Source organism: Argopecten irradians, chromosome 11, assembly GCF_041381155.1.
Source record: "Argopecten irradians isolate NY chromosome 11, Ai_NY, whole genome shotgun sequence".
Lineage (NCBI taxonomy): Eukaryota > Metazoa > Mollusca > Bivalvia > Pectinida > Pectinidae > Argopecten > Argopecten irradians.
In genome coordinates, this window is record NC_091144.1 from 43121834 (window position 1) to 43140915 (window position 19082).

The window sequence follows — 19082 nt, forward strand, 5'->3', positions numbered from 1 at the left end:
GTTGTTATTAGCGGTTGCAATCTGACCCGAAAGGGACAGGCGTGATGACCTAGTGAGTCATTCATGTTTTCGTACCAGTCGTCGTGCGCCGTCCGCCGTCCGCCGTGCGCCGTCCCGCGTGCACTGTTAACTTGTTTCACATTTTGAACTTTCTTCTCAAGTTTGACCAGTGGGATTGAGCTGAAACTTACCTGAAATGATCCTGAGATGGTCCCGAGCAAAGTGTTGTTATTTTTCGGGTCGATCCGAAATCCAAGATGGCCGCCACAGCCGCCATCTTGAAAACACATTTTGAACTTCTTCTCAAGTTCTACCGGTGCGATTTGGCTGAAACTTGCATGAAATGATCCTGACATGGTCCCGACAAAAGTGTTGTTATTTTTCGGGTCGATCCGAAATCCAAGATGGCCGCCACAGGGCGCCATCTTGAAAACACATTTTGAACTTCTTCTCAAGTTCTACCGGTGCGATTTTGGCTGAAACTTGCATGAAATGATCCTGACATGGTCCCGACAAAGTGTTGTTATTTTTCGGGTCGATCCGAAATCCAAGATGGCCGCCACAGCCGCCATCTTGAAAACACATTTTAAACTTCTTCTCAAGTTCTACCGGTGCGATTTGGCTGAAACTTGCATGAAATGATCCTGACATGGTCCCGACAAAGTGTTGTTATTTTTCGGGTCGATCCGAAATCCAAGATGGCCGCCACAGGCGCAATCTTGAAAACACATTTTGAACTTCTTCTCAAGTTCTACCGGTGTGATTTGGCTGAAACTTACATGAAATGATCCTGACATGGTCCCGACAAAGTGTTGTTATTTTTCGGGTCGATCCGAAATCCAAGATGGCCGCCACAGCCGCCATCTTGAAAACACATTTTAAACTTCTTCTCAAGTTCTACCGGTGCGATTTGGCTGAAACTTGCATGAAATGATCCTGACATGGTCCCGACAAAGTGTTGTTATTATTCGGGTCGATCCGAAATCCAAGATGGCCGCCACAGGCGCCATCTTGAAAACACATTTTGAACTTTCTCAAGTTCTACTGGTGCGATTTGGCTGAAACTTGCATGAAATGATCCTGACATGGTCCCGACAAAGTGTTGTTATTTTTTCGGGTCGATCCGAAATCCAAGATGGCCGCCACAGCCGCCATCTTGAAAACACATTTTGAAATTATTCTCAAGTTCAACTCGTGCGATTTGGCTGAAACTTGCATAAAATGATCCTGACATGGTCCCGACAAAGTGTTTTTATTTTTCGGGTCAATCCGAAATCCAAGATGACCGGCACATCTGCCATATTGAAAACACATTTTTGAACTTCTTCTCAAGTTTTACTGGTTCGATTTGGCTGAAACTTGCATGAAATGATCCTGACATGGTCCCGACAAAGTGTTGTTATTTTTCGGGTCGATCCGAAATCCAAGATGGCCGCCACAGCCGCCATCTTGAAAACACATTTTGAACTTCTTCTCAAGTTCTGCCTATGTGATTTGGCTGAAACTTGCCTGAGATGATCCTGACATGGATCGACAAAGTATTGTTACATCTCTGGTTGATCCCAAATTGAAGAAGGCTACTATGACACTATATCTAATTAATTTTCCTACATGTTAAGGCCCTTGGGCCTCTTGTTTGAAATAAAATTTGTTGAAGGAAATGGAAAATGATCCTGACATGGTCCTGACAAAGTGACACCATATGAAATTAATTTTACTATTGCCAAGGTAGTCAGATGACCGTTAAGGCCCTTTGGGCCTCTTGTTTTTCGGGTCGATCCGAAATCCAAGATGGCCGCCACAGCCGCCATCTTGAAAACACATTTTGAAACTTCTTCTCAAGTTCTACAAGTGCGATTTGGCTGAAACTTGCATGAAATGATCCTGACATGGTCCCGACAAAGTGTTGTTAATTTTCGGGTCGATCCGAAATCCAAGATGGCCGCCACGCCGCCATCTTGAAAACACATTTTGAACTTCTTCTCAAGTTCTACCAGTGCGATTAGGCTGAAACTTGCATGAAATGATCCTGACATGGTCCCGACAAAGTGTTGTTATTTTTCGGGTCGATCCGAAATCCAAGATGGCCGCCAAAGCCGCCATCTTGAAAAACACATTTTGAACTTCTTCTCAAGTTCTACAAGTGCGATTAGGCTGAAACTTGCATGAAATGATCCTGACATGGTCCCGACAAAGTGTTGTTATTTTTCAGGTCGATTTGAAATCCAAGATGGCCGCCAAAGCCGCCATCTTGAAAACACATTTTGAACTTCTTCTCAAGTTCTACCGGTGCGATTAGGCTGAAACTTGAATGAAATGATCCTGACATGGTCCCGACAAAGTGTTGTTATTTTTCGGGTCGATCCGAAATCCAAGATGGCCACCAAAGCCGCCATCTTGAAAACACATTTTGAACTTCTTCTCAAGTTCTACAGGTGCAATTAGGCTGAAACTGGCATGAAATGATCCTGACATGGTCCCGACAAAGTGTTGTTACTTTTCGGGTCGATCCGAAATCCAAGATGGCCGCCACAGCCGCCATCTTGAAAACACATTTTGAACTTCTTCTCAAGTTCTACCAGTGCGATTTGGCTGAAACTTGCATGAAATGATACTGACATGGTCCCGACAAAGTGTTGTTATTTTTCGGGTCGATCCGAAATCCAAGATGGCCGCCACAGCCGCCATCTAGAAAAACACATTTTGAACTTCTTCTCAAGTTCTACAGGTGCGATTAGGCTGAAACTGGCATGAAATGATCCTGACATGGTCCCGACAAATGTGTTGTTTAACTTTTCGGGTCGATCCGAAATTCAAGATGGCCGCCACAGCCGCCATCTTGAAAACACATTTTGAACTTCTTCTTAAGTTCTACCGGTGCTGTTTTGGCTGAAACTTTGCATGAAATGATCCTGACATGGTCCCGACAAAGTGTTGTTACATCTCTGGGTTGATACACCAATTCGCAGATGGCTACCATGACACTTATTATTCTAGATTAATTATCTCTTACTATGATAAGGCGTCGCTATTGGCTCTCTGTGTTAGAAATAAAATTTTCGTTTGACAGAAAAGTTGAAAAATATCTCTGACCTGGTCACCTGAACAACTGAAACCATATGAAATTAGATTTTCCTATTGTCCAAAGGTATTCAGATGACCGTTTTAAGGCCATGTGGGAACTCATGATAGGTATTTAAAATTGCCTTTTAGGTATTTTCTCAATAGTAGCCGCACTAGGACTAATTTAGGATTCCCTGAAACACTAATAAGCGGAAGGAAATTGTAAATGCATTATATACATTGACTCATCACAACTGACAAAAGTCCAAGTGCTTATATGAAAAAATGAACCCGGACTTAAAGTTGTAAACAAATTTGGTATTGTTTGTATAAGCTACACCTTTAAATACGCTTTTTCAAATTTGAAATATTAAAACTATCAATAAAATCAACGTTACAGTACCTGGTTTGATCATACATGCGTCCCTCCTTGTCATTGTCTCTTAAATCGTCGCCTCGATGGTTTATTTGTTTGCCGACTGGTGACAGTGACGTATCGTCTCCCTGTGAGCATCAGTATTGATGTTGAAATCATTTTTCTGAATATCTCTAGGTTCTCACGGCCTCTATTACAGAAATAGTATTGGCCGGTTTTGTAATTTACCGGGGAATAGCTTTTTATAACAGTGAAAATTTTAATAGCATTTCTATTGACTACTTTTTATATAGCGAAAAAGAATTAAAGGTATAATAATACCAGTTACCTGTTTGAGCAATCACTAAGTTACCCAAATGAGGAATTATGATACATTGTGTTTAGACGAATGGGTGTCGTAGGTCGCGAGTTTGAGGCCCGGATAGGGCACGAGTCAATAAATTGTCAGTTTTTGTTAATTTCTTTTCTTTGATATGTCATAATTACTAAACACAATTATCATATGCACGATGTGTTGTTGATCAAAAGGTTTAATTTGACAATTTCCACAGTGATCATGTCAGCATATGGAACCGACTATCGCTGTCAGCATATGGAACCGACTATCGCTTCATCATAGAAAGGTCCTTTTTGGGAACGTAGATGTGGTGCGGTGGTATGGTAGAAGGCGCGGTTATGTTTGGCTAGGCGATTGGGTGTGCCGTAGATCCTGAGTTCAAGACCCGGATAGCTACATATAGGACATAAGTAAATAAATTTTCATCCTTTGTTAAATTATATTTCTCTGTTATAACATAACTGATACAAACATTCATCGAGATTCACATATAACTTGCAGTCTGAGTGTAATCAATATCTTCCTCACATAGAAGATTTGACGACATCCCATATAAGGTCATGTCTGATGACCTTTTAAATTGACCAATCACATATCTTGACATGGCAAAATAGTTTGCAAGAACTATCAAAATCATAAACAGTCATTTATCAAAATTTATTAGTATCAATTTGAAAGTGAACCCATATGGGGATGTTGTCAGAATCCCTCCATAAAATGAATGAGAATAATGATTTGTGTTTTAATCAGTTCGGATAAATTGCATCTTTATAAAAGAGAGAAAAATAAAAGATACTGTATACATTTCACAAGATAACAATTTTGAGGGTATGAACAAGTTAGAATAGTGTGTGCAATATGTAGAACTGTTGTTTCTAAAGGAATTTCATCATATAAGCTTTAAGAAAGAATGCATTTATCAATAAAAGTTCTCCAACAATGTTAGAAGTTTAGCAAGAGAAGAAACTGATGTTGAGTCTTGTGGTTAGCCTGATTAACGTCCGATAATAATTAATAATTCGGCTGACCAGTAGCTCTCATGATATGGCAGTACACTAAACATAACAATTGACATTTGTTGATTTCAGGAGAAAGGTAAATATGAGCCCGGCGGAGATTGCTGATGACGTTGTAGAATTTTGGGTGGAGTTCCTCGGCCGTTATAGAATTTTGTGGGTGGAGTTCCTCGGCCGTTATAGAATTTTGTGGGTGGAGTTCCTCGGCCGTTATAGAATTTTGTGGGTGGAGTTCCTCGGCCGTTATAGAATTTTGTGGGTGGAGTTCCTCGGCCGTTATAGAATTTTGTGGGTGGAGTTCCTCGGCCGTTATAGAATTTTGTGGGTGGAGTTCCTCGGCCGTTATAGAATTTTGTGGGTGGAGTTCCTCGGCCGTTATAGAATTTTGTGGGTGGAGTTCCTCGGCCGTTATAGAATTTTGTGGGTGGAGTTCCTCGGCCGTTATAGAATTTTGTGGGTGGAGTTCCTCGGCCGTTATAGAATTTTGTGGGTGGAGTTCCTCGGCCGTTATAGAAATTTTGGGTGGAGTTCCTCGGCCGTTGCAGAAATTTTGGGTGGAGTTCCTCGGCCGTTGTAGAAATTTTGGGTGGAGTTCCTCGGCCGTTGTAGAAATTTTGGGTGGAGTTCCTCGGCCGTTATTTTGGGTGGAGTTCCTCGGCCATTGTAGAATTTTGGGTGGAGTTCCTCGGCCATTGTAGAATTTTTTGGTGGAGTTCCTCGGCCGTTTGTAGAAATTTGTGGGTGGAGTTCCTCGGCCGTTATCATTCTGTAATGGATGTTATTGATCTACTCACAAAACAGGTAGGCTTGTTTTTTAAAGTGTTTAGGCATAACTCAGAAAACTAATAGGCAAGTCTTTAAAGTGGTGAGGTATAACTCAGAAACCAGGTAGACAGACTTTAAAGTGGTGAGGCATAATTCAAAAAACAGGTAGACAGACTTTAAAGTAGTGAGGCATACATGAAACTCAGAAACAGGTAGGCAGGTCTTAAAGAAGTTGAGGCATAACTCAGAAAACAGTTTTGACTTTAGACAGACTTTGAAGTGGTGAGGCATAACTCAGAAAACAAGTAGGTAGACTTTAAAATGGTGAGGCATAACTCAAAAAACAGGTAGACAGACTTTAAAGTGGTGAAGCATACCTGAAACGCAGAAACAGGTAGGCAGGTCTTAAAAGAAGTTGAGGCATAACTCAGAAAAAAGGTAGGTAGACTTTTAAAGTTGTGAGGCATAACTCAGAAAAACAGGTAGACTGACTTATAAGTGGTGATGCATAACTCAAAAACAGGTAGACAGACTTTGAAGTGGTGACTTTACTCAGAAAACAGGTAGGCAGGTCTTAAAGAAGTTGAGGCATAACTCAGAAAAAAGGTAGGTAGACTTTTGAAGTTGTGAGGCATAACTCAGAAAACAGGTAGATAGACAGGTAGAGTTTAAAATGGTGAGGCATAACTCAAAAACAGGTAGGCAAACTTTGAAGTGGTGAGGCATAAGTCAGACACAGGTAGGTAGACTTTAAATATTTAGGTAAAACTAAGAAAACAGATAGATAGACAAGTCTTTAAAGTGGTGAGGCATATCTAAGAAACCAGGTAGGCAGTCTTTAAAGTGGCGAGGAATACATGAAACTCAGAAACAGGTAGACAGACTTTGAAGTGGTGAGGCATAACTCAGAAAACAGGTAGGTAGACTTTAAAATGGTGAGGCATAATTAAAAAAAAAACCAGGTAGACAGACTTTTGAAGTGGTGAGGCATAAGTCAGAAAAACAGGTAGGCAGGTGTTTAAATTGGTGAGGGATAACTCAGAAAGCAGGTACACAGACTTTTAAGTGATGATGCATAACCCAGAAAACAGGTAGGTAGACTTTAAAATGGTGAGGCATAACTCAAAAAACAGGTAGACAGACTTTTAAGTGGTGATGCATAAGTCAGAAAACATGTAGGCAGATCTTTAAAGTGGTGAGGCATAAATCAGAAAACAGGTAGACAGACTTCAAAGTGTTTAGGCATAACTCAGAAACAGATAGGCAGACTTTAAAGTGGTGAGGCATACATGAAACGCAGAAACAGGTAGGCAGGTATTAAAAAAGTTGAGGCATAACTCAGAAAACAGGTAGGTAGACTTTAAAATGGTGTGGTATAACTCAGAAAACAGGTATACAGACTTTAAAGTGGTAAGGCATAACTAAGAATCCAGGTAGGCGGTCTTTAAAGTGGTAAGGCATACATGAAACTCAGAAAACAGGTAGACAGACTTCAAAGTGTTTAGGAATAACTCAGAAAACAGGTAGGCAGACTTTAAAGTGGTGAGGCTTAACGGCGTAGACAGACTTTGAAGTGGAGAGGCATAACTCGGAAAACAGAAAAAAGATAGGCAGGTCTTAAAGAAGTTGATGCATAACTCAGAAAACAGGTAGGTAGACTTTAAAGTGGTAAGGCATAACTAGGTAGGTAGACTTTAAAGTGGTAAGGCATAACTAAGAAACCAGGTAGGCAGTCTTTAAAGTGGTGAAATATAACTAAGAAACCAGGTAGGCAGTCTTTAAAGTGGCAAGGCATAACTAGGTAGGCTAGACTTTAAAGTGGTAAGGCATAACTAAGAAACCAGGTAGGCAGTCTTTAAAGTGGTGAAATATAACTAAGAAACCAGGTAGGCAGTCTTTAAAGTGGTGAAATATAACTAAGAAACCAGGTAGGCAGTCTTTAAAGTGGTGAAATATAACTAAGAAACCAGGTAGGCAGTCTTTAAAGTGGCAAGGCATAACTAGGTAGGCAGACTTTAAAGTGGTAAGGCATAACTAAGAAACCAGGTAGGCAGTCTTTAAAGTGGTGAAATATAACTAAGAAACCAGGTAGGCAGTCTTTAAAGTGGCAAGGCATAACTAGGTAGGCAGACTTTGAAGTGGTGAAGCATAACTCAGAAAACAGGTAGGTAGCGCTTCATGCTGGATTTGCATCTGTTCAGTTGACATTCATATTGGCTATGAATGCCAACTGAAAGACGTTCAAAGCTTATATTTACATTTAGTTACAATTTTATGATAAAATTCCAAGGGATTTCGAATTTATAATGAAATAAGCATTCGTTATTGTCATAGATTGAACAGCCGTCTTCCGTGATTGCTGACACGAAAATTGTGACGTCACAATGATAATGACGTCATAATAAGCGCTTGAAGTTCATTGTCTATGTGACTGCCAACTACGCTTGGTAAGGTTACATAGAGGGACTGCAATGAAAATGTAAATATAAAGTAGTGAGACATAACTCAGAAAACAGGTAGGCAGGTCTTTTAAGTGGTGAGGCATCATAATTGTTCTGATTGAGTCTGAGTATACTCGGATGTTGAAAGTAACAAAAGTTTTTTAAATGATGTAAAATATTGTTTATACCCTAGTATTTGGTGTTTTTTTCAGAAAATGAAATGTTAGATGTTACATTGCTTATCATATTTATTTGCTCTTTCATAAATCTTATAACTTCAAATTTGAAACGATCTGTGTAAATTCCAATAAAATCAAAATGAAATAACTTATAATGCCGAATGTACTTTTATAACAATGATGTGAATATGGAAAATAACTCTTCATCAAAATGTAGAAACACAATATAATGCAATATTACCCTTCCGATTTCCAGTGAAGCATTTCTTTTTGTGAAAAAAGTTTTTGTAGTTGAGATTATTATACACAAACAACACTTTCTATGAGTTGGGTTTGCAAACTGGTTCAGAACCATTTTATATTCCCTTTGATCTTTGAAATCTCCTGTCTTTGTATGTTGAAGGAGAAATAACACTGAATGTGGTTAATTGATCGAATCAGTGACCAGTTCTTTATTGGTGGCAGTCAAGCCTATGGAAGACCAGTGTTATAAAAAGGACGAGGAACTGACCATAGACTTTGTGACCAGTTGTATCGCACTCTGTCTTGACCACCTCAACACAATCAGTGATACCGTCCAAGTGGCCAAACAACTCCAAGGTACACATTCAGACACAGTACCTTATACGTGACCATAGCTGTTAATAGGACGTTAATTAATCAAACAAACAAACAAAATCAGCAAAATAAATCGGCCCAAAATATTGGATGATATTTTAGTTTTTCAAACAGTTGTCCTCCAGATGGAGAACATATCTAATTAAATATTGTTAGTATAATCCATTTTAAATGTAACAAATCATGTTTCATTTCTGAGAAATACTTTTGTTTTAATTACCAGATTTAGATAACCAAGTCATTGTGTTCACTTATTATGGAGAAACTGCTGACACCTTCCTGGCTGTTTTTGTAAGTCAATCTAACACTGATCCGCTAGCGACTGTATAGTCGTCAAATTTCACAGGTGTAAAATTTCGCAATTTACTTTTTAGCCCACCATCATCAGATGGTGGGCTATTCAAATCGCCCTGCGTCCGTGGTCCGTGGTCCGTCGTCCGCCGTCCGTCGTCCGTCCGTAAACAATGCTTGTTATCACTATTTCTTAAAAACTGCCGCAAGGATTTTGTTCAAACTTCACATGGAGGGTCCCCTTGGTCCATATTTGTGCCATACAGATTTTGAGGCTGATCGGAAAAAAACAAGATGGCCGCCAGGCAGCCATCTTTAATTTTGGCAGTTGAAGTTTGTTATCGATATTTCTGGAGAACTACTGAAGGGATTTTGTTCAAACTTCACATGGAGGTTACCCTTGGTCCCTAGTTGTGCCATACAGATTTTGAGGCTGATCGGAAAAAACAAGATGGCCGCCAGACAGCCATCTTTGATTTTGGCAGTTGAAGTTTGTTATCGATATTTCTTGAGAACTACAGTAGGGATTTTGTTCAAACTTCAAATGGAGGTTACCCTTGGTCCCTAGTTGTGCCATACAGATTTTGAGGCTGATCTGATAAACAAGATGGCCGCCAGGCAGCCATCTTTAATTTTGGCAGTTGAAGTTTGTTATCGATATTTTTTGAGAACTACAGTAGGGATTTTGTTCAAACTTAACATGGAGGTTACCCTTGGTCCTTAGTTGTGCCAATACAGATTTTGAGGCTGATCGGAAAAACAAGATGGCCGCCAGACAGCCATCTTTGATTTTGGCAGTTGAAGTTTGTTATCGATATTTCTTGAGAACTACAGTAGGGATTTTGTTCAAACTTCACATGGAGGTTACCCTTGGTCCCTAGTTGTGCCATACAGATTTTGAGGCTGTTCGGAAAAACAAGATGGCCGCCAGGCAGCCATCTTTGATTTTGGCAGTTGAAGTTTGTTATCGATATTTCTTGAGAACTACTGAAGGAATTTTGTTCAAACTTCACATGGAGGTTACCCTTGGTCCCTGTTTGTGCCATACAGATTTTGAGGCTGAAAGGAAAAACAAGATGGCGGCCATCTTGGATTTTGATAGTTAAGGTTTGATATCCCCATTTCTTCATTAAGTGCTGAAGGGATCTTTCTCAAATTTAATATGTAGGTTCCCCTAGGGCCTTTGTTGTGCATATTGCATTTTTGGACCAAACGGTGAACAAGATGGCCGCCAGGCCGCCATCTTGGATTTTGATAGTTTAAAGTTTGTTATGGCTATTTCTCAGATTGTACTGAAGGGATCTGTCTGAAATTTTATATGTAGGTTCCCCTAGGGACCCTAGTTGTGTATATTGCATCTTGGGACCGATCGGTTAACAAGATGGCCGCCAGGCAGCCATCTTGGATTTTGTTATTCAAAGTTTGTTTTCGCTATTTCTCAGAAAGTACTAAAGGGATCTGTCTCAAAATTCATATGTAGGTTCCCCTGGGACCCTAGTTGTGCATATTGTGATTTGGGACCGATTGGTCAACAAAATTGCTGCCAGGCAGCCATCTTGGATTTTTATATTCAAAAGTTTGTTTATCGCTATTGTCTCAGAAAGAAGTATTGAATGTGATCTTTCCAAAATTTCACATGTAGGTTCCCCTAGGGCCACTAGTTGTGCATATTGTGATTTGGGACCGATTGATACAACAAGATGGCCGCCAAGGAGTCATCTTCGATTTTTGAAAAGTTGATGTTTGTTACCCGCTATTTCTCAAAAGGTACTGAATTAGCGATCTGTCTCAAATTTTTATATGTAGTAATGTTTGAAAAAGTTTAAAAAAAGTAGAGAAAAGATGCCATCTTTCCTTTGTCAGATATAGATCATTCTTTGGTGGGCGCCAAGATCCCTCTGGGATCTCTTGTTACAATTTTATTCGCAGTGATTTATTTTTGTGAATTATCTGTGTAATTATCTTTAAACCCACACAAATATTAGCAACTACACAGTATATAGGTTTTTTATACAGACAGGACTGTTTAAAAATGTCTGAAGCTGCCATAATTAATTTATTCATCCCTTAAATATCCTAATGGGCTAGTATAGCCTTTGATTTAGAAGAGTCTAAATGTGTCTTCAGGGGTGAATGAACTTCGGGAAAAAAGTAGGGTTATTTTATTTTCTGTGCTTAAAAGGAATATTGGGACAGCTTAAATGCAAACCTTCAATTTATTCAAAAGTATACTTTTATTATCCACTTTCGTTAGAATTATCACTTTTACATGAGTTCATTAACCCTTGATGAAAGTAAAAGTTTACATAATACAGATTATTATGGGTAGATATCAATGAAAAGTATGGCATATTCTTTGAGAATAGTATGCAACCTTGACAAATTGATGACACACCAGTAAACAAACAAGTACTACCTACCGCAAGGGCAGATAACTTTTCGAAATATGTAAATACAAAATAATGGTAGTCTCCATTATTTAATTTCTATTGTATACGAAAATATTTCACCGATACTTAGTATAATTATGCATCAATTTGCTAATGTAACCAAAAAAATTGTGTTCATTTTAACTGTGTTGCTGTAATAATCAGTTTTTCCTTCACAAAGGCGGTAGTTGTAAAGGCCCGCTTTATGAAGGTTGGTACGCGGTTAGAGGACAGCACAACTTAACAGACTCCTACATATAGAAGGCATGTTGGAGATGTCCGGACGACTGGCCGCTCAGACGGAGTATCAATTCCCCCACATCTCACCTCCCCCTCTAACCGAGCCAGAGGAAGGCGAGGAGGAAGTCCCGGCTAAAAAGGAAGCAACTCCTCGCAAGAAATGAAAAGATGATGATATTTTATCAGAAGTTTGAAAAACTAATCAGCAATACTATTTGACAGTGTTACAAGTTCCAAAGTATTATCAATAACATGTTAAAGTACTAATTAATATATGTATTATTGTTCATGTTGTATTATATTCTTTTAAATATATAAAAAGATAAATGTTCAAGAAATAAATGAATATGAATTAAAATAAACAATATTTAGAACAGTTATCTTTTTTTCATTTATTTGAATCCTTGCATTATGAATATCTGCATCAATATTCTTCCTTACTCTTTATATTGACATAACATATCCGGTGTTGTCATCAAATTTTATTCGTCATTCAAAAAGTACATAATAATCTCTAATGCTAAATTCCAAAAGTTGGAAAAATGTTCCACATTTTGAGCAGTTTTCATAAACAATAATATTTAAGAAAATCCATGAAACTGTAAATGAAGTCAACTCCTATGAGATCTTAAATTAAATGTTCAGCAGATTTCAGACTTTAAAAGTGCCAGTCTGTTACATGTACTTCCTGAGGTAAAACTAAATACACATCAAATCAAACATCACATACCAGCCTGGAATTATCATGACTCACAACGCACATTACATGTAATGTATGTGTATTTTAAACAATTAATTGCATACCATATTCTACGAAATACGGGCTCCTGTTCCTATAAGCAACCCCGTCCCCTTTTCGAGGACTGAATTTAACTTACCTCCAATTGAATACAGACTGATGATATAAACTGTAGTAGGTTCTCTATTTGTTTTTTTGTTTGTTTGTTGTTGTTTTTTTTGGTTTTTTTTTTCAAAATGATAAATAGCTTACTTTGTGCAATGATTTTGTGAAAGGTTAGCCCTAATGTGGTCTGAATGATTATCCTTTTATGTTTTCAAAGTTATAAAGTTGGACGATTTGTGCAGGAAACTGTGGTAGAAGTGATTTATTGTCTATTGTGGGAAGTAGGAAGAGTTATCTCCCATTCATGTTATGGAATTATTTCCCATATATGTGTGTCAAATATGCAAATCAGACATGACCACAGAGAAGAAGTTTTCTCCCAATTATAAGTGAAATGAAAGATTTTGCAGGGTATGTGGAAGGGTGGGGTGTGTCCATCCCGACTGTGCTGTGACTGTTTTATTCATAGAAACATGTGAAAATTAAAAAGAAAAAAATCCTTCCTTAGCAAGATTAGAACTCACAACCTTCTAGTCAAGACTCCAGCACCTTATCCACTAGGCTAATTCGACCTAGATTTAATTGTGTGCATTTTCATTCCACATCTTTGATATTGGCACTGACAAAAGAAAGCAATGTTCTTTCTTTGTGATACTGTATGTCACTGTTAAATGTGATAAGTCATTAATCTATGATTTAACATATCCATCCATCTATGCAAGGTCTTATTATTTGTATTAATAATATGTATGATGCTTACGTGCACTATGAAATTTTTCCGAAATAAGATTTCGAACCAAAAAGATAAAAAAACGTTTCAATGTTTTAATGCCCGGCAGCTTATGGAGTCAAGTACGGTAATGTGTTTCTAAGTCAATCTGATTTAAATCCTTATCTTGATCTCCACGTAGTTCCATGAATGATAAAGATGAATGATGTTCATGGTGAATGGTGAGTTCCAAATAAATGTCACTGACAAGTACAAACATGACAAGTCCGAGTCATGATAACATGTGTAACCTTTTATTTTAATACAAAGATTCTTAAATAATAAATAGCAAATCTTAATTTCTGTTTGAACAATAATTTATATATTTAGAAACGTGTAATGAGTCAAAAGTAATATAATCAACTAATCAAAATATCAAATTACAATGCAACATATATTTAGATGTTCAACATCAAAATCAATTTTCATCGTGGCACATATCTAATATACACCATCTGTGGCCTGTTTTACTAAGCTTCGTACGTTATTGTCACCTTAATTAAGTTAAAATACATGAAATTTTGTCTTAATAAACTAAGATTTTTTATCAAGCCCCCTTAAATGCCTATAAATGGTCTATGGGCACTCTGGTAGGTCCATAATGATATAAACTGGAACTAATTCTCAGTTCCCTGTGTTATAGAGTTCCAAAATCGTATTTTCCAAATGTTTGTAAGTTAAGTTTACGACGAAGACTTAATGTGTGAACGCTTTAGTAAAACAAATACATTTTGATGAAATTTTTTATCCTAACGTATGAAGCTTAGTAAAACAGGCCACAGCAATGTATTTCTCTATTTATATAATAATACATTGAGATAAAGTAAATAATTCATCAGAAATAATGCCCTTTATGGAAAATGAAAATAACCAACACTGACAGCTATCATATTTGTTTACTGTGTGTCATACACATACTAACACGACATCCTAAAGGGATTTTGATATCCAACATCATGGACACATAGGATACGAAAAAACGAGAAACTTCATATCAAATTTTTAAATTACAATAATCCATTGTTAGACTGTTCAGAAAAAAATTACCTTATTTATTTAAAAGCCTCATGTAACATTTAATGTGTATTATTTGAAGAAAAGTAAAGGGTAAATTAAATATACACTTTTTATTAAATAAACACACTATGTACATGTATATTTTAAATAACATAAATCAATAATCAATGATGCCATATTATGACAACATATGAGGTATAATCTATAACAGACCATTAGTCATTGCAATCTGTGAGAATAACTTTATACACAGGTCAAATTGTGTTGATATTGAACATCAAGGACCAAAGGAAAGTGGTCTTAGAAGCAGGTGGCTATTATACAGAGGTGGTCATTATACAAAATTGATCAATATAGAGGTGGCCAGTATACAGAGGTTGTCATAATACAGAGGTGATCGTTATACAGAGGTGGTCATTATACAGGGGTGGTCATTATATAAAGGTGGCCATTATACAGAGGTGGTCATTATTATACAGAGGTGGTCATTATACAGATATGACCGTGATACAAATGTGGTCAATATACATATGTGGTCATTATACAGAGGTGGAAATTATAGAGAGGTGGTCATTATACAGAGGTTACCATTATACAAAAGTGGTCATTATACATAGGTGCCCAATATATAGAGGTGGTCTTTATAAGTGATGGTTATTAAGGCAACGAGTAAAACTAAGCATGATCACTTTGACGGTGGAAACTTCCTTGTTTTCTTTATCGTCTTTTCAATAGTTTTTAGGTTTTTTGTTCACCTCATTTAAATGTGAACACATTCTGGAGGTACAAACAGTTGCAATATTCTTTAATTCACAAAGGTTTACCGCTTTCTGAAAATCCCAACGTAACAACATTGCTTGCTGATAGGCTGCTCATGACGTTTGTAATACTACTCACAGTCTAGAGTTTTGAGGACATTGTTGAACTGGTTCCCAAACTTGTCTCAATCTTTCTTGTATGCAATTTCATTTTGAGCCGCAGCAACTCCCTTAAGTGCCAACCTAAAATTACAGACATAGACATACATTGTTTGTACATAACTGGCTAATAAAACTTACGATTTTCACATGTCCATCACGACGTAATAATGCAAAAACATCGTCAGATTTTGGTTTTCGTCCACAGAGAAGCCGCATTGGTGTATAAGCCGCACTCCCCGAATTCAGAGGGAAAAATCGCGGCTGATATTCCGGGAAATACGATACACTGTACGTGTTTTCACAATGAACTGAATATGTAGTTACCAGGTATCAATATGTTGTTCAGAGTAAAAAGTTCATTAAAATCATTCATCCCTGAAATCCATAATGGATCGATCATGGTCTAATGTTTAAAAGAAATGGTTTAATTTTTAAAATTTCTTCATGGTTGAATGAGTTAAATCGTTGGAAAAATATAATGTCTTCATTGTCTTTAATTATGATACTCATTTAAATATGTGGTTTAGATGAAACAGAATTTTATATCTAGTCTGTTCAGTTCATATGAAAATCATTTTTAAAGTGTGTAAAGAGAAATTCTTTTGAAATTTACCAGCTACAAGTTTGAGAACTATTATCCTTGATAGGATGATACGTAAAATTTGAATACTTTTGCCTCAAGTCTGTTACACGCCTTATTTGTAGACTCCTTGATGTTGGTTAGGTTAGGTTTGGATTTTGGGTTGCTTCCCTTTACCTTTACCCTTGCATTTCCTTTTACCTTTGCTCTTTGACCTTCCATAGTCAAGGTCATTACCAAGGGCGGCCTCTCTTTCTGCCTGGAGTTCCGGGTTTTTGCAAGTCAGGAATCTCATCTATAATTAAGAATTTGGTAATAATTACTACTCATTAAACCTTTATACAATTATAAAATAAGCTTAAAGATGCTCCACCGCCGACAGAGCATAAATGATATTCACCATTTGAACAATAATTGGTGTTTAAACGTGTATATATATGCCTAATTAACACAAAAATAACATAAAATAATTTATTTCGCCTTTGGTGCATGCGCAATCATCACTTCATTCCATATTAGATATAGTAGCACGGATTTTTTTCAGGACGCAATTAATTATTTTTCATATTTTTAGCTTGAAGAAAAATTAGAAGCTCAAACTTTTCAATGGTGGTAACGGTGTAAAGTAAGTAACTTTTGTAACAGTAGAAAAATACTAAATCGTCTTCTCCTGTTTTTGATAGTGAAAAATTACCTTTTTTCAGAGGTGGAGCATCTTTAAGTTTCATATACTTCTTTGTAACTTGTAAACATTAAATTAACTCATCCTTTATTTCCATTACTTTAATTTTTGAGAGGTCAGTCATCGTCAAATTAATTCAACCAGAGAATATGTTTGATTCGACCAAAATGAGGTATAGTGAAAGAAAAATATAATCAGATCTACAGTGAAACACTATACTACATACCATCAGATGCAGATACTTTGGATCAGGTTAACTAAAATATTTAAAAATGAAAATAATAATGGAGCAATTATGTGTCATCGATTATTTGGAATTTACTTAATTTCTTGATAATTTGATGTAATGATATAGATGATCAAAGAAGAATAAAAGACAGATTTTCATAAATATCCCCTCTATCATATGATTCATAAGGAATCAGGAGGAGAGGACATGGCCCACATTATAATATGTCTCTCCCACTAAGGCAGAGACTAATGGGCTACAAATAGAATTACAAACTTGTAGTATCCGATTCTTTATTGACCAGTCTGGCGATGTCCTCTGGTTCTGTTGGATTTCCATCTCACGGAATCACCTTACCATGGAAGGGACAATAAGAATAATGTTTAGGCCATACTATAAACCTCTTTCGTGTGCGATTTACTTTCGCAATTTTGTGATCCGAGAAAATTAGCAAAAGTTAATCTCAACGAATATTGATATCTACATGATCTATATTGATTAAAATTCACCACTCTAAAGTTAATTTTCATGAACTTGTTTTTGAAATGGAAATCACGAATATTTAGTAGCCACAAAACACGTTTACAGTACCAGGGTACACTTAGTAATTTCTGGTAAGATTTCTCTTCCCAAGAAGGTTGTATATTTTATAGTAAATATTCAACTGAAACAATGATATATGATATAATATTATGATAATTACCTAGAAAAAGACTTGTGACATTTCTAGTTAAGAAAATATATCATCAATCAGTGGACTCGAATACTAAACCGTCGTTTTTTCGCATGCGATTTACTTTCGCCATTTTTGCAATTTTGGTAATTTCGTGAAAGTTTTTTTGTATTTGAAACTGATATAACAAAATGTTTTAGCCATTTATTACATATTGTCAGCAACAGTCTCAACAAATTTCCCTGGCCAAAACGCATCAAGATAGAAATCAGTTCACGCATTCACTTTCTGGGTTTATAAAATAAAACATTGATTTTAATTAGAGAGAGATCCAAAAAGATAAAACAGATGAATATTTTACCTTGAACCTGTTTTTTCCTGTAAAGGTTACGTTTTCTTATAGCAGCCTTTCCTTCCAACAAAAACAAATGATTTAACAAATTTAATTTCAGTTTAATTATCTATTTAAAAGTTCACAATTTTTAAGTTGTCATGCAATTATTTTTGTATTACCTACCTTATTTTATTCTTGGTAAAATTTTACCTTGATTGTACATATAATGAATTGTCAATGAGTGGTACTACATGTTCTACAGATACTTTATATTTAATACAATATGTATGAATATTTAACAAATAAATGTTTATTCTCCTTCATAATGTATGATATATTTTTTATTCATATTTATATATCTTATAAAGTTTTCAGAAGTCACTATTTATTGAACTTTGACCCTTTAACCTTGATCAATGATAATCAACAGTGATCTGCAAAGTGATCTGCAAAAGGTTATAATGTCAAGGCACCATCTTGGTTTTAATGTTACAAAAAAACTTGATTTTGTCTAAATACAATTTCACCATCACCTCATAGTGGTTATGTATTGCACCTGTTTAACATACATAACTTTGGCTCGGGTATGGGTACAGCATACATGTTATACTTGCTTAATTGTATTGATCAACAATTTGGAATTGTTACGTTATCATATTCAACGTTATCAATCAAAATACTTAACCATGTCAAGGAATTTGTCAATATTTCTTGTTACATGTTTCATAAGGAATATAGACCAATACATTTATGTCATATTTCGCTTTGTGGTTACCGGTATGTGACAGAATTAGCCTGATTGAATTGTCCGTTTAAAGTAAATCTAAAGTTCCCTTTTCTGTCACAAACCTTTTCTGGGACAACAGAAACGTCCAGAATCTGAGCAGGGATTCATACCTAAAACAAGGAAGGAATTCTGTTCTTAACATGAACAAAACTTTATATGTTTCATATACGGGTAGAGCATTATTTTAATCTCAAGGGTAAAAACATATGTTTTCATGCTAAGTAACATTGTTACCTTTTTGAAAGATTTCATAGTTCAGCTTTGCATATTACAGAGTTATCTGCCCTTTGGGGGTAGGTATTTATTGTGAAATTCTTGATTCGTGAGTGAAATTTGCTTTTTTCTCTCTAAACAATTGGATGTTTAGAAACACACGCCCACAAAACTCAATACCAAGCTACAAGGGCAAACAACTCTACCGGTAATATGTTAATACATAATATTTATATTTAAGTCTTACTTTTCCACCATCGGTATAACTATACTCTCTGG

The 19082-nt window shown here is 36.5% G+C and overlaps 1 protein-coding gene and 1 long non-coding RNA gene across 4 annotated transcripts; both read right to left on the reverse strand.

The window, feature by feature from the left end:
• Positions 1–4787: 4787 nt before the first annotated feature.
• LOC138334659 (protein PBMUCL2-like) lies at positions 4788–5848 on the reverse strand. The gene is made up of 2 exons (XM_069283297.1): positions 5831–5848; positions 4788–5558 (listed from the first exon to the last, which is right to left on the reverse strand). Exons 1-2 carry the CDS (start codon positions 5846–5848, stop codon positions 4788–4790), a joined length of 789 nt encoding a protein of 262 aa, XP_069139398.1.
• Positions 5849–12273: 6425 nt separating this feature from the next.
• On the reverse strand, positions 12274–19082 carry LOC138335616 (uncharacterized). 3 transcript variants are annotated; one of them, XR_011210312.1, is made up of 6 exons: positions 19051–19081; positions 18653–18700; positions 17831–17881; positions 17073–17148; positions 16087–16180; positions 12274–15386 (listed from the first exon to the last, which is right to left on the reverse strand). It is a non-coding gene; the product is annotated as an uncharacterized lncRNA (long non-coding RNA). The 3 variants fall into 3 exon arrangements; XR_011210311.1 differs by having other exon boundaries at positions 17831–18700; positions 19051–19082; XR_011210310.1 differs by lacking the exon at positions 19051–19081 and having other exon boundaries at positions 17831–19033.